Below are 15,476 nucleotides of genomic sequence, written 5' to 3' on the forward strand. Positions count from 1 at the left end.
GCACCATTTTTGTTTATCATGCCAGTGAACCGATGAGCTTTAGGTTTTTTATTTTGGTAGATCATGATTTGTTGTGGTTAATGTTCATCCAAATTGAATCATAGAGTGACAGTGTGGGTTTACATTTGTTACCTTTGCATTATGTTTGTTTTTTGCGTGTGTTTTGTTATTTCTTTTGGTTATGAAAAAATGAAACTGTATGCGGCCTGAGATCGTTCTATGTGATGTCATGTTCTCCCCGTTCATGCTATTTTTGGATAATATAGAAATATTTTATAGAATCCAAAGCTTGTTGTGTAGTTAGGTTGAAGATCATGTTTTCTGTCTTCGTACAAAGCATAGAATGATAAACTTAGGTGCTGCTCAGTATTGTGAACTCATTTATATTTGTTTTGGTGTTGGGGTTTAAGCCCTAGACCCTGGTATGTTTGCTTTGATGTTCGTAAAATGTGTTTTTTTTTTTTTTTTTCAATCCTTTGCATGTGGTCTAAAAATTGAACTTCCATAGACTTTTTGTGGGTGGCACACTATAGCTTGGTGATAGTGTAATTTCGATTTGGGATTTGAGTTTATTTAGGGAATTACGATCTTTTTTAAGATTTGAAAAAGGGTCGGGCCTTGGGTTTGTTGGGAGGGGTGGCACTGTTGCTTAGCTGCAGAGCAATATCAATTGGGTATTTTTTTTTTTTTAACGGAATTGCCGTTGGTTTGGGGGCTGGGTTTTTGCTTGGGGCGGGTTGTATATTTTTTTGGGCCTTTTATGCGTGGCCTGTTTCCCCTTCAACGCTTGGCCGGGCAGTTTTGGAGAGGGTAGCTGTTACAGAGAGATGGAGGGAAAGGGAAGCGTTCTTCAACAGTTTTAAAGATGATGGAAGCTTTTCAACAAGGCCACAAAAAATTATATGGTTGTGAATCTAAAGTGAGTTTGGGTATTGGTCCTAAACCCTAAAGAGCATACTAGACATTTGTTTTTGGTTTTAATCATAGTCATGCGATTGTTGGACGCATTTCAACATGTGTCTCTCTTTTACCTGTTTTTCCTTTTGATTCTCTTTTACGTTTAATGGATGTTCTTAAAAAGTTTGCTTTTCAAGCTTCATATCCTCTGTCGTGCATTTCTATGTACTATTGTTGTTGATGTTGTATTATATCTGTTATTCAGAGCAAATAAAATGTTGAAAGAAATTGATCGAAGTGAATAACATATCCTAGGAGTTTTGGTAAAAAATTTAAGGAGATTGGTTAGAGATAAAAAAGAAGAAGAACTTCGAGAAACTAAATTTAAATTTTCAGACACTGCTCCAAGACCAGGCACATCAACTGCACACTAAATAGAGAAAACAAGAATGGGTTTACCATCGAAACAAATTGGTTGTTCACACAATATACTTGCCTGCAAATCCTAATAATTGGTCAGATGAAGAAGATTTTAGAGTCATAAATCATTTTTTATCCACTTAGACCCTCCCTTTCGCTCTCGAGTCTCTAGGGACAGGTGGGAAATTAATTTATAGGATAAAGATAGGTAGGTGTGTGAATCATATTATTTGTATGTTGGTGTTTCAGTGTGGAACTTTTGTCATCCGTTGTATATGTGCAGATAGCGTCGTTCTAAATATGTGTAAACCAAGTTATGGTCAATAAGAACAAGCTTATTAAACCGCATACTACATGTGTACTCTTATGCAATCACATTGTGTTGTGGTCACTTTCTTAAAATATTTAATTTTGTTCTATTATTTATATTACATGTCACTTGCTTTAATGTGATGCTGCTGTTATCTAAATAACAAAAAGAATTACCGCTCTTCTTTAAGATAAGATTTGAACTGCAAGACAATTTTTTTAACCCGCCGCAACGCTCAGGCATCAATTCTTCTAGTTTTAATTAAAAACCAGATCTCAAACTGAAGACCATAATTAATCAAGGCTACATAACTTGTTGAGGTCAAATTAGTTTTTGTTTTATTTCTTTGAGTTTTACACTAACAGAAAGGGAAATACAGAAAAATGGAATTCCCAGTTCAGGAAGGTTTCAGTCATCTAAAATCTAAAATTAATTCCTTTCAGCACAGCACTGAAGAGCTAAGCCATCCGCTTTCAGCTTTCTACCATGTCCTTAATAATATGCTCACCTTGAAATGTTACAAAATTGGGGGATAGCCTAACTGCTCAATTTCCCAGCTTAGCTTTGAAGCAACTCTTTCATGGCGTGGAAAATATTCCTGATGAAAAGTAAAAAAATATGCAGATCAAGTTTAATTAGTACATGCAAATGCAGCAAAAAAAAAAAAAAAGTACTAGAAGTTGTAAAAACCTTTTGATTAATTACCTCCATTTTCTTCACTAACTCCTTGGCAGTAGGAGCAGAAACAATTATGTGGCGTGCTGTTGGACTAATGAAACCTTCCTCTACTGCCTTGTCGATAAATGACAACAAGGAGTTATAGTACCCATCCACGTTCAGCAAACCAACCTGAAAAAAGGACATTTTTAATCCATCTTACGATTTAAAGAAAATGGTGATAAATAGTTTTCTTGCCAAATTCTGTTTTCAGATTGTGAAATCCAGAATGTAAACTTGGGCAAAAATCCAACATGATCGATGATAAAAATTCGCAGTTTGAAACAGTTTATTAAGAGAACATTTTCCTGAAGATGTTCATAAGATCATAAGACCTCGAATTCTTCATTTTAAAGATGTGGATTTGAACTAATCGAGTCACTTTAAGTACCTAGGCTACAAATAAATTAATTAAAGCACAAACATAGGCATTACCGGTTTGTCATGAATGCCCAGTTGAGCCCATGTTATCACTTCAAGAAGCTCTTCAAGAGTTCCATAGCCACCTTCATACATTCAAAGAAAAAGAAATAAATAAATAAAATAATAATGATCCAATCCTCTTTTTGCCCTTTTCACTTTAACTAAAGGAGCTTCGAATGAACCCAATTAGACTGAACTTGAGGCCCAAAATGTCGGCCTAATTTGTTAATATGAAAAGGTTGGTGATTTTGTTTTTATGGACAAAATATGTTAGTGATCTTGACCTACTTTTTTTAAGTTATTAGAGAATGCTACACGCCTTTAGTTTGCTATACGTTTTCAGTTTAGAATGCAGATGGTCAAAATCGAAGTCTTGAAATTATCCAATAACAATAGCAACACCACCTTCTACCCAAATCACCGTAGAAACGGTGCCCAAAAGTGCAAACCCCGCTCCCTTTTAGCAAACTTTAGTAGTGAGCTTGGGTTTTACATGGATAGGAATTAGGATAGGATTGAAAAAAGTGTTCCAGCTCCTAAATTAAATAAATGTCCCAAAAAATTGAAAGATGAATAAATGGAGGACAAGTTGGTTAAAAGGGTTAAGAGTCAGCGTGAAACTTTTTTGTCTTATTTCACGTGCAGGCCACATCTTACTAAGGACCATTTTCATCTGGCATTTGGTCGATTTGGTGAAAGGGTTAATATTCTTCTTCTTTCCCTTTTTTTTTTTTTTCGTTTTTTTTCATTTTGTTTTGTGTCTATACAGGTTGTCAACCTCCCTTTTTTTTTTAAATAAAAAAAAGGAACAACATGTGGAAAGTCACGATTATCTATCATTTTCAGAGGTCGGGAAGACTCACAAAGACATTTTAAAGAAATGTTCCAAGTTTTTCCTTTTAGGTATTTAAAAAGGTGGTCAGATTTAAGTAATGACTAGCCTTATAGTCGCCTATAGCAATTGGTATTTTATGCTAAATTATGTTTGTAGATATTAGGCTAAAAATAATAATTTTATAGTTTTTATTAAAAAAAAAAGTAATTATTCAAAAATAAATAAAAATAAAAATGAAACCACCCACTACGGGTGTTTTTCTTAAAAAAAAAAATATCAAATACTAATTTCATTGAAAATGTCTTGAACTATCTTATCCTTATGAATTAAATTGTTTTATTTTGAAAACCCTAAATAGAGAGGGGCATTCCTTTAGATTTTGAAAGCTTCACATTTTTACCTTCTTATTTTATATATAGGTATATGAATTAATTAATTCTGTATATATTAATTATTTTGATGAAGTGTTTTGTGTGTTTTTTTACTATTTAAAATTTAAACCACCGGCAGCTTCCTGCTGCAATGTCGGCTAACGCCAAATATAAACCCCCTTCTCCCTTCAGGATTACAGTTTTTTGTTAATTTATTGTTATTAAGAGAAGGGATCGGATTTAAAATTATTACAATAATTTAATGAAAATGGGGGTTTCGAACTTCGAATGCATAGGGTGAAAATCCAATATCCTATTCACTAAGATATTAAACCAAATGCTCCAGGAAATATATTAACATTTAACAGTACCTTTGCAGATTTCCAAGTACATATGGTTTATTGCTAAGGGCCACAACTGACACCTTCATCTTTTATGTTTTTTTGTTCAGAGAGATATGGAAGAAGATAGCATGAAACGGCTAACAGTTTCTAATTGGGAATTAAAATCTAATAAACGGCAAGCGGATCATGAGGGTATGAGGGTTTCGATTACACCCTATTAAATGAGTGTAAATAATTGTGTATATGTATTTCTTATTATCCGATAACACAAATTGTAGTCGAGATGAGAGATCCAGACTTACAGAAATTACACAAAATTTATCACTGAGGTTAATCTAAACAGGGTTGGTCACAATATATTTTCTCTTGGAAAATATTCTTTAGCAAAATTTCAGTAGGACTAACTTATTTTCCAAGTGTTCTTTTCAGCTTGGTGTTGATGCCTTTAATTATGAACAATATGGCCCATTTCAACTTATGTCTTCTGAAAATATATCATATTGTTGCTGGATTTTATATCATTTTATCTTGTTACTTTATGGTCAATTTAAACTTTTACTCTCATGTATTTCAAGGGAACTTTAAGTAAACCATGAAAATATAAGTTATGTTATTAAGGTGTTTTGGTATGAAGTGTATACAGTGTGTGTGTGTGTACATGCCAGGTTATATACCAACCAGGTAAGGCAATAAAGGCATCAGAGTGCTTTGCCATCTCTGCCTTCCTTTGGTGCATGTCTGCTACTGCTTTCACTTCCCCCACAGTGTCTCCAGTTATCTGAAAACTCGGCCAATACACACAAATTGGTCCCCATAAAAATAAAAAAAATAAAAACTGAAGATATTGGGTAGAAAAACAAGCACAAAGGAAGAGAGAGAGAGAGAGAGAGAGAGAGAGATTTGTCATAGTGTTGGCCAAAGAGGGAACTGGATCCCTTCCGGATCCAAAAGAATCTGAGCCTACTAATCAATGAATTCGAATCATTAAAATTTGATCTAACGGCTACAATTATTATAACTTTAGAGAGTCCTCCTGTTTGTAACCATTAGATAAAATTTCAATGGTCCGAATTCATTGATTAGTGGGCTCAGATCCGTTGGATCCAGAGGGATCCAGTTTGTCCAAAGAGAAGCAATCATGAGTGGTGCACAGTGGTGGGCTCAATCTAATATCATTTGAGTCAGCAACTCCATACAAGGCAAAAAGAATTAGTGACATCTTGAATGCCACATTCTCTTGTGTCTATCTTCTCACATCAACATATTATAATTACATGGAAAGAGAGAAAGAAAATTTGAAAAATAAATATACACTCATTTATCCTTAAAATTTTCTCAAAATAAGGAGATAGAAAATACAAAAAAATTACAAGTATAAAAGGCTGATATTTTTGTTCCATGAAGAATCTGAGTAACTACTAGTGGGATATAAAGCTAGAAGAGAAGGACAAAAATGTGGAAGACCCAAGATTGGGCAGGTGGATTTAGGGATGAATTCAAAACCAATTCCACATGTGAAAGCTGAAAAATTGGAGCACCAATCATATTTCTAAGCTAGAGAGAGTCTAGCTGTCGATCTTGAACTCCAAAAATGGCATGAGAAAAACCCAGAATATTAAGATAACAAAGGTGAGGTAGAAATTCATCATGAAATAATATTCTAAAATAATTTTAAAAATAAAGAGAAAAGTAGATATCTCTCTCTCTGTCTCTGTCTCTCCCTCTCTGTGTATTTTTCTCACAAGTTGTGTTTTGTATGGTCATTTTCATCATATTGTGTTAGAGTAAAATGCCATGGGAAAAAATAATAATAGAGAACATACCTCTCTAGGCATGAGTGTCTTGGGAATAACTCTACAGAGACAATAACATGACAAAAATGATTAGTTTGAGTTGAAAACCAAAAGCAGAATTAAAGGCAAGGAGGAAGAATTAAGATCCTCACCCAATGACATGTCTACCACCATCATAAACAGCTTGGGAAATCAGCCCCATCAGTCCAACACTCCCTCCTCCATATACCAAATCAATATTCTTTGAAACCTTTTGCAAAATATGAATCACACAATGATACTCAGTAACTAAAAATAATTTTGGAGAATTGTTACTTGTACCCTAAAAAAGTCGTCCTCTACCTTTTTTTAGTGAAAAAAGTAAAGACAGAAGTGCATGATCACTATTAGGGAATACAAATTAATAAAATTCTCATCATACTAGAATCACCCTATTTCCATATGAGAGAGAGAGAGAGAGAGGTACTAGTCAAATAAACTACATTTGGTTGTTCCATGAAAGTGGGAAGGATAGATAAAATGATTTCATTGTTAATTCCCAGCCTTCTTTATGTATATACACATATATAGATTGAGAGTAAGATACATGAAGCAGAGGCTTGAAGTTGCAAATGGTCAAAACTAATAAGCTTATGTCAATCTAAGAGCATCAATTGAAAACATAAACCCGTTATATACGTATATACATATGTATATGTGTATATTGTGTGTGTGTGTGTGTGTGTGTGTAGAAGAATGAAGATCAACCTACTTGAAATTCAGCTAGAAAACCCAAAAAATCAAACCCAAGTTGAAAAGCGAGTATTAGTTTTAGTATTACCAGTTCTTCTCCCAGCTCAATAGCTGCTTCTTTATAACTGCTTTTGTTTCCTGGACTACTTCCACAAAACACACAAATCCTCTTGAATTTTGATAGCTTCATTTCCTTCTCCATCTTTCTCTTAATCTCTCTCTTCTTTTTCCTCTCTCTCTCTCTCTCTCTCTCTCTCTCTCTCTCTCTCTCTCTCTAACAGGTTGAGAATTTGGAAGTGATGTTGTTTGATTTCGTTTCATGGGGCTGTGTTTGCACATATATATAACGGTACAACATATAGGCGTATATTAGCACGCGCAGTTCCATACTCAATGGTCCATCCATCCCTTTGCGGACCAGAGAGAGTACGGGGCTTATTTTATCACCCGAGTTGTATCCATATCTATCTTACCAACCAATCGGAATGAGACTTTACCTTTTGTTGTCAATTGTATTATTATATATGTCGGGTGAAAGATAATTAAAGATAATTAGACAATGCTACCAATTAGTATCATGCGAGCGTGGATTACAGTGTTTTAGTTATATTGCATTATGAGGTATTAAAATGACATCAATTTGTTTTTTTTAGTCTGATTGCCTATGTGATTCTTTATTAAATTGATGATATGGTGAGTATGACACTAGGATATGATCTGATATTTAACTAACATTTGCATTATATTGCTATTAAAAACTTATCAAATAATAGAGGATTAAACGTTCAAGTAGGCTAAATGTATAATTAATACAATCTCAAAACTTTAGTGTGCAATGTGAAAAAAATTAAAACTTCCTAATTCACCTTCAATCTGAAAGGTATAAAATATATTTAGCGCTAATTTGTAATATACCAATATGTGCTTTGATCATTCCACCTAGTGTCAAATTGGAGTTTGAACATTTTTGTTTCATCCAATTTGGCCTTCGAACTAGGGGTGGGTTAAAAAAACCGAAAACCGAACCGGACCGAGGCCAAAAAAACCTGAACCGAAAAAAACCGAACCGAACCGATATGTATATATTTAATTTTTTTTTTCAATATTTATAAATAGTTTAGTCATACAATCATAACAAAATAGAATATGTTGCCAAGTTGGTTACACTGAAACTTTTCAAGCTAGAGCGCATAGGTTTGAACCCTTGTGCCTTTAGGATTTTGAAGAAATTTTTTAATTTTTATAAGAAATCAACAAAACCCTTTTAACCCTAGCCACTAGGTAGTAGCCGCACCTCACCTTTTCTAGTTTTCATTCCCCCTCTTCTCTCTCTCTTGTTCCCTGCCTCCAGACTCTCTCAATCTCTATGTTCGTGCCTCAAATTTCTCCATTCTTCTCCATAACCCTCATCCTCCTTTCTATTCCAAGCTTCATATTTGTGAGACCCTCCATGTCGATGCAGAGTCTCACCCCCATGACCGCGATCTGCGACTTCCTCTCGCTGTTTTGAGTCTTGATGACGACCCACGACTTCCTTTACAAGGTTAGTCTCATGGTAATTTCTCTCATGTTCTACAGATTTCTTTTCAATTTCATGGGTTTTGCAAATTTTATTTTCAATTTCATGGGTTCTGCAACTTTTCAACTTCATGGGGTTTGCGATTTTCTTTTCCTTCTTTTGGCTGGGAACTGAAGCAACAATCATGTATTGATTGCGATTTTATTTTCAATTTCATTGCTATAGATAATCTCCTTCCTTTGCTTTTACATCCTTCATTTAGGTTTTGATTCATTTGATTGCTTAATGAGAATTGTGAAATTGGAGATCATTTCGATTTGGGTTTTCCTTGATGAAATTTTTTGACTTTAGAGCTTCGAAATGCAGAAAAATAGTAAGAAAGGTTATGAGTTTCTGGTTAGTGGTTACTGATTCAGTTAATTTGGATTTTGTAGGTAGAGATGGTTTGACCCACAACATGTTGGATAACATACATGCTCACTGGAAGCACCGGTGAGTGCAAGATTAAATGCAAAGGTGTTTGCAGAAGAAGAAGGAAAAAAAAATCAAACCGGGTCGAAACCGAACCGAAAAAAACTGAAAAAAATGAACCGAACCGAACCGAAATTTCGGTTCAGTTTCGATTTTGGCAAAAATCCGAATCGTTTCGAACCAAACCCAGCCCTACTTTGAACTTCTTGGATAGGATTTGGATCCTCTCCTGAGCAAAGGGTCCGAATCCTGCTGACCAAGCAACACAGACCGTTAGATCAAAATTCAACAGCTATAATTATTATAACTTTTAGAGTGCCCCCTTATTTGTAGCCGTTGGATTTTGATCCAACTATCCGTGTTGCTAAAAGCCAATCCATCTACAACAACACTATCAAAAGAAACATCGTTTGATTAAATTAAGGTCTTATGAGCATCTTTTAAGATTTTCTTCGTTTATTTGGCAGATGTTTTGAGGTATAACACGATATCGTCTCCAAAGAAAGTTGTAAGTTGTATCAAGGATTCAAAATACAAGCAGGCAGAAACCCAATTCGAAGTAGGGAAATTTGCTATGAGTATTCTGAGGCTAGATTCGAAGAAAAAAAAAATCTTTCAAGGCTTACCTGAAAGGTAATTATGCGATTTTCCCATTGAACATTGATGCGAGATTAGTAAAGGATTATCTCATCACTTTTAGAACTGCTTGGGCTTCAAGCTTCCAATTTTTTGGTTGGTCAAGGATGTGTTCTACGTAGTGGGATGTGTTCTACGTAGTGGGATGTGTGCATGCTCAACGACCATTTCTAGGCATAGGCCATTCTTCTTCTTCTCAACCGACAAAGTGGGCAGGTCCACTGTCATGGCATGTCTAGGCATAATATCGAAATGATGTCTGCAGGGCACGTGGGCCCAGTGACTCGCGTGCTAAGATAAGCACAAAACTCGAAGAATGTTCTTGACCTATTAAGAGCAATGACTTCATGATTCCAAATATTAAAAGTGGCGCATATGGCTTTAAGTGCTTCGGAAGATCTTTGGAGATGTAGATGATCGTTGGGTCTTGTGCGCATAGAGTCAAATGGCCTCCTTCCAACCTATGCAGGCAAGTGGGTCTTCCTATGTGGCCATCTAAAAGATCAAAGAGAACTTAGGAAGGCAATGAATTGTCAAGTCTACGGGTTCATGTTGAGTTTGTACTTGGTAATCTTTGTGCTCTGCTTCCCAAGTTCTGCACTTTGTGTTGGCATAATAATGTTGATTGTTGATCGTCTTTCTTTTGCATCACAAGTACATCATTGTGAGAAGAATGAGGCTGCCAAACTGAATCTTTGATTGGTTCGCGACTTAGCCTTGTGAAATGAAAGGCTGAAAAAGAGTCGAACGAGCTATCTTAGTAGTGCCACGGCAATTAGGTAGGATAGTCATGCAGGAATTATTAAATCTTCATGTTGGCAAGTTGTGGTCCCTATGGTAGGTGTGGTTCTGGTTTGTTAGGTTGACTTGGTTGATAGCAGAGAGTTCAGTATCTTTGTGTGCAAAATCTTCCACACCTTGGAAAAAGTTTGAGGATGCAGTTGCCAATGCTAGTATGGAAACGGGGGAGAAGAGGATCGTCGCTGCCCCATATGGTGTCACATTAGCCAGGAATGAAAGCTATACGCAAGTTACTATATCTCACATCACAACAAGATGGTTGCTTCGGCTGTTAGTGAGGCTGCTTCTACAGGGAGGGAGGAATTAGCTTGTTGAAAATGTGCCCTAAAAGCCAATTAAAAAAATGATATTTTACAAACATTTCACATATTAAACTAATTTAGTTTAATCTAAGGGTAATGATTATTGCAAAACTGTCTCATTAAATGTTGTGAGCTTAAGCAATAAGTCCAAAGGATATGTAATAGTGAGAATGTAATATAAAGAAGTGAGATTCATAAGATCTTTCTCTTTTATACATGTATCCTAACGTTCTTGATCATAGTATTGCCAACTGGACATTGACAATCTTGCAAGATCAGTACATATGATGCCTTCTCTCTTCAGATAGTGACTGGTTTGAGTCATTGGTGTGAAAGACACCAAGGTAAGTATGTAGGTGCTGAATAGAGAGTGAGTTCACTGAACATGATCAAACATGAGTTCTCGTACTCATGTCATATGATAACTCACTACTCAAAGTAGGCATTTTCACCCAAGACACGACAATTGTCTTGTGGATATGCCTTTGATCATTTGGTGATACCTCATAACTCCAGGGTTTGCTCTGTGCATTGTTGGCATCATTGATTCATTTACAGATGCATATGAGTATACAACAATGGATCTTGAACCTTCAACCATTGAAGGAGAATGCATTATGACATGATTCAAGAGTCTTCGGCCAGAACCCATAAATATGATTTAGGAAGTATATTCCAAATCACATTCATGAGAATTATATAGAAAAGAGAATCACCTTGAATAGTAGATATGAACAAACTATCAACGAAACAATTAATGTGATAAAGAGTGCATTCAGATTTTTTTGGGTCTTCTTGCTTACAAGTTTGTCTCACGTTTCTTATGTGTTTTTGTTTTGGTGTTTTATAGCTTAATTTGCAGTTTTATATCTTTTAGGTTTTGTTTTAGCTAGAGGGGTTAGGTAAAACCTAAAGGCTTTTTAACCTTTAAGCAGTTTTATATCAAAGTATTTAGGCTACATTATTAGTATATGATGCACTATAAAACATCAAATGAGGGATTGAAATAACACATCCAATGGATTTAGAGATTTGTAAATAACTATTTGAAAATGGTGTCATTTGAAAATTCTTTGTTTAGTCGCTTTGTAATGCTTATGTAGTACATTTTTTTTCGCTCCATCTAAAGTTATGTAGTATATTTGTAACTAACTTAGCCTAATTTCTTAATACTTGAAAATTCCTATACCAATCACAACATCAGTTTGGTATGGGTAAAAGGACTTGTCAATTTATTGTTGAATTGTATTTGTTATATATACAAGTATATGATTCGACCAAAAAAAACAAGTACATGGTGTGTGTGCAGGTTCACATGAGAGGGCCATGACCCCATCTAAGATGTAGCCTCAACCACCCTCCTACCTGGACAAAGTTGTTGTATGCGTAGGAAACATTTATATTTCACTTGCAAAAAGGAACAAGATCCCTCCATCTCCCCACATTCTCACTTTCATCTGACCAAACATGCCGTCTTATCCCCATCTCTGGCCTACTAAAAATGCTTTGCTGCCTCCTCTCCACTCCAAAGTTTCAAATACTTTTTTACTACCCATAATATTGCTCGGTAACTTTTATGGACTTTTTGCTTGTTCATTGCCTGGATTGTTGGAGCTGCATCCTTCATGTTAAACTAATCTCTGTGTCACTTTGTCATATATACACGAACATCTACGTATCCGACCTCAAGCTGGCATGGTATATTTACAAATTGGATTAGCAAGTTTGCTTTAGTAATCAATACAAAAAACATTAACAAGATCATTTTTTCTTTGACATGCATAAGACAACAAGACTAGTAGAATTTAGTGGATGTGTCACTAGCTAGTGTGATGACATGCCTCAACTTTATTGTTCGACCATATGATTAAAGTAGCAACATACCGACATCCCATGGAATTTCAAACACAACATCAATTCATCACTTGGCCGCCACATTAGCTTAATTTTGTTATGACCCACGTGTCACTAAGACAATGAATATGTGTTCTTATTTGTAAGTTTAGAAACTTGTATCCCATTAAGGCATTAACTATCTGGTCTTTGATAATTTATCGCTGAATATATATATATACAGGCCCCTTAAGCAAATGGGTAAATCCACTACATCAAATTTCAACGATCCGAATCATTTATTTTGTAAGTCTGGATTCATAGATCATACTTATCACAATGAAATTTCATTGTTTCTTATAAAACTAAGTGTTCGTCAATTTTTTTTAACTCAATTAGATGTTTTAAATATTTCTGATTTGGCTAATATTTTGTAAGGATGATCTAAGAGGTGCAACTTGAAAAATAGACAGTTTGGATCATTGAAGTTCGATGTGGTGTCGGCCCCCCCACATCAAAATCGGATATCACTTGACCATTGAATTAGAAGGTAGTCATATTAGCTTTTCTTAAAAAAAACAGTATTAGTCTATTTTCTTCACTACAGTTGAATATCTTAATGATTTTGGATTTGTCTAATTTTTTCAAGGATGACCTATGAAATATGTACTAGAATATAGGTCGTTTGGATTGTTGAACAAAGTTACAGAAGGGGAATCTATATATCTGTCTATATAATATATGTGTTGTATATATAATATATGTGTGTATATGTACATGAGTGCTCAAGCGCTCACAAGTTAGTATTTTAATATGATGCTGTTTACTCATTTGAGCCTGTTCCACAATGTAATCTCACCATGATCCAAACCGTTCAAATTTTAGAATGTTATTACTAGTTCATCCTTGCAAAAGTTTATTCGAATCAGAAATCATTTAGCTTTTAAGTATTGTTGTGGACATTTGATTGTTTATCCACAACTCCGTATTCGTCTATTTGTCATGCCACAATTAGATAACTAAATGGATTCCAATTTTAGTGAAAATTTTCTTATGTTCTTTCAATGGTAAACTAAAAATTGATTGGTTCATATAATAAGAAGGGACGGATTCATGTCACCACTTTTTTTTTTACACACGATTTTGTGGCGCCCACTTCGTAATGTATTTCAACAATCTAAACCGTCTGTCTTTTAGGCCATTCCTCAAAGATCATGTCTACTAAAAAATCACCCCAATCTGAAATCATATGACTGTTGGATTAAGTGTTTAGGGTATCTTTGTAGAACCATATTCGTCTATTTTCTTCACTACAAAAATGTCTTAACGGCTTTGGATCTGTATATGTTTTTTGTAAGGATGGTCTATCCATGATGTTCTAAAAGAAACACAGTTAAAATTGTTAGACAAAAATACATTACGGAATGGACTCCACAACAAGTGATTAGTTTTACTTTAGAATACTAACTTTTTATTGCTTGAGCGCTCCTGTACGTGTATAAATATATTTGAAACTAATGAATACGAACCTGGTTGCATGAGGAAAGGTTTTGGATTAGAGGAAAAGCAGTTAAAAGTAATTACATTTTCTTGAGGTTCGAATTAGTGAATGATACAATGCCTATATAGTCTCCATGTGCCTTCTCTTATATATATATATATATATATATATATATATATATATTGTTTGTACCATACTTGACAAATCCCGAAACTACTGAGCATCGGTCAACGTTATATCGTTAAGGACCCAGAAGAGTTTCCCTCAAACCAAGAGGCCAATCATAGTGCGACACGTGTTGACATCAGAAGTCAATCATAGCGCGACACGTGTCAACATCAGAAGCCAATCACAACACGACACGTGTCAATGTCATAATGAAACTAGAAACTCTCTTCTATAAATAAAGATCATTCTCTCACAATATTTCCTAATGTCATTTGTACTAAATCATTCACTAGTACTCACTAAAAGAGAGCTTGAACCTATGTACTTGTGTAAACCCTTCACAATTAATGAGAACTCCTCTACTCCGTGGACGTAGCCAATCTGGGTGAACCACGTACATCTTGTGTTTGCTTCCATGTCCCTATCCATTTACATACTTATTCACACTAGTGACCAGAGCAATCTAGCGAAAGTCACAAACTTAACATTTTCTGCTGTACCAAAGTCCTCACTGATTTTGTGCATCAACATTTGGTGCCGTCTGTGGGAATGACACTTATTCCCACTATCTTCAGCTTTGTCAAGCTGGTTTCCACCATTCGTACACTCTCTTTTGACTAGGCATCCCTCTCCAACATGGGGAACGAAGGAAGCCACAGCACACAGAATGACACCCCTCTTGCACCTAGTGCGAAGCAACGAAAGAAGGAAGGAAATATGGTTGATCTTCAAGCTAAAGTCGATGAGCTAGAAGCTCAAAACAACAAGATAGCAATGAAGAATGAGGTCCTCCAGGAGCAGTATGAAAAGCTCTTTGAGACGCTCCGTGAAACTAGGCGTACTCAAACACATGAGCTCGTTGCCCCTGTGGACATCAACCATCATCTGGGTGCCTCCCAACACGGAGGGTCACCTTCCTTTGACATGGGTATCCCTGATGAGGAGCGAGCTAATCAACATGAGACTTCTCTCAACCCAGCTACTTCGACACGAAGCAGGAAAAGTGGAGGAAAACACCTCCTTGCAGAAGGGTTGGAAGGATCGAAAGCCGTTTATCGTGACTGCCGAGACTTCCTAAAGTAATGTCGAGAGAATCCCCTCCACATATGCTCGAAGATCAATGACCCAAGGGTTTCTGAAAGACTCGGTCCCCTCCCACGACCCAGGCCAGCTGCCAATCTAGGGAAGGAACGACATGTCCTAAAGGACCATGAAGGTACAAGAGACTCTAAGGTATTTCGACAAACTCGCCTTAGAAGTCAGTACGACAAGTCCAAGGAAAAATCACACGCCCTTGCTCAAACTTTCCTACTTCCAAGAGGCGATGAAGACTTACGAAAGAAACTCCCAGTGGTACATGACTCCACTCAAGATCCCCTTGTCCTACAGCTCCTTGAGGAAGT

At 35.8% G+C, this 15,476-nt stretch overlaps 1 protein-coding gene and 1 long non-coding RNA gene across 2 annotated transcripts; one reads left to right on the plus strand and one right to left on the minus strand.

Moving 5' to 3' along the window:
* Positions 1 to 1,939: 1,939 nt before the first annotated feature.
* On the minus strand, positions 1,940 to 7,323 carry LOC103447896 (cytokinin riboside 5'-monophosphate phosphoribohydrolase LOG1). The gene is made up of 7 exons (XM_008387104.4): positions 6,931 to 7,323; positions 6,263 to 6,360; positions 6,141 to 6,171; positions 4,996 to 5,095; positions 2,780 to 2,850; positions 2,333 to 2,476; positions 1,940 to 2,225 (listed from the first exon to the last, which is right to left on the minus strand). Exons 1-7 carry the CDS (start codon positions 7,042 to 7,044, stop codon positions 2,145 to 2,147), a joined length of 639 nt encoding a protein of 212 aa, XP_008385326.2. The 5' UTR covers positions 7,045 to 7,323; the 3' UTR covers positions 1,940 to 2,144.
* An 832-nt stretch (positions 7,324 to 8,155) lies between these two features.
* On the plus strand, positions 8,156 to 10,766 carry LOC139189678 (uncharacterized). The gene is made up of 3 exons (XR_011573519.1): positions 8,156 to 8,385; positions 8,796 to 8,853; positions 9,300 to 10,766. It is a non-coding gene; the product is annotated as an uncharacterized lncRNA (long non-coding RNA).
* Positions 10,767 to 15,476: the final 4,710 nt, after the last annotated feature.

The sequence above is a fragment of the Malus domestica genome, chromosome 11 (genome assembly GCF_042453785.1).
Source record: "Malus domestica chromosome 11, GDT2T_hap1".
Taxonomy (NCBI): Eukaryota; Viridiplantae; Streptophyta; class Magnoliopsida; order Rosales; family Rosaceae; genus Malus; species Malus domestica.

Bases quoted from the DNA above. Each gene is read 5' to 3' on its own strand.
- LOC103447896 (XM_008387104.4), bottom strand. From the start codon at position 7,044: ATGGAGAAGGAAATGAAGCTATCAAAATTCAAGAGGATTTGTGTGTTT. The intron at 6,361-6,930 runs GTAATACTAAAA...ATTTTGCAAAAG, and splicing joins TTGAGCTGGGAGAAGAACTG to GTTTCAAAGAATATTGATTT. The intron at 2,477-2,779 runs GTAATGCCTATG...TCCTTTTTTCAG, and splicing joins TGGGCATTCATGACAAACCG to GTTGGTTTGCTGAACGTGGA.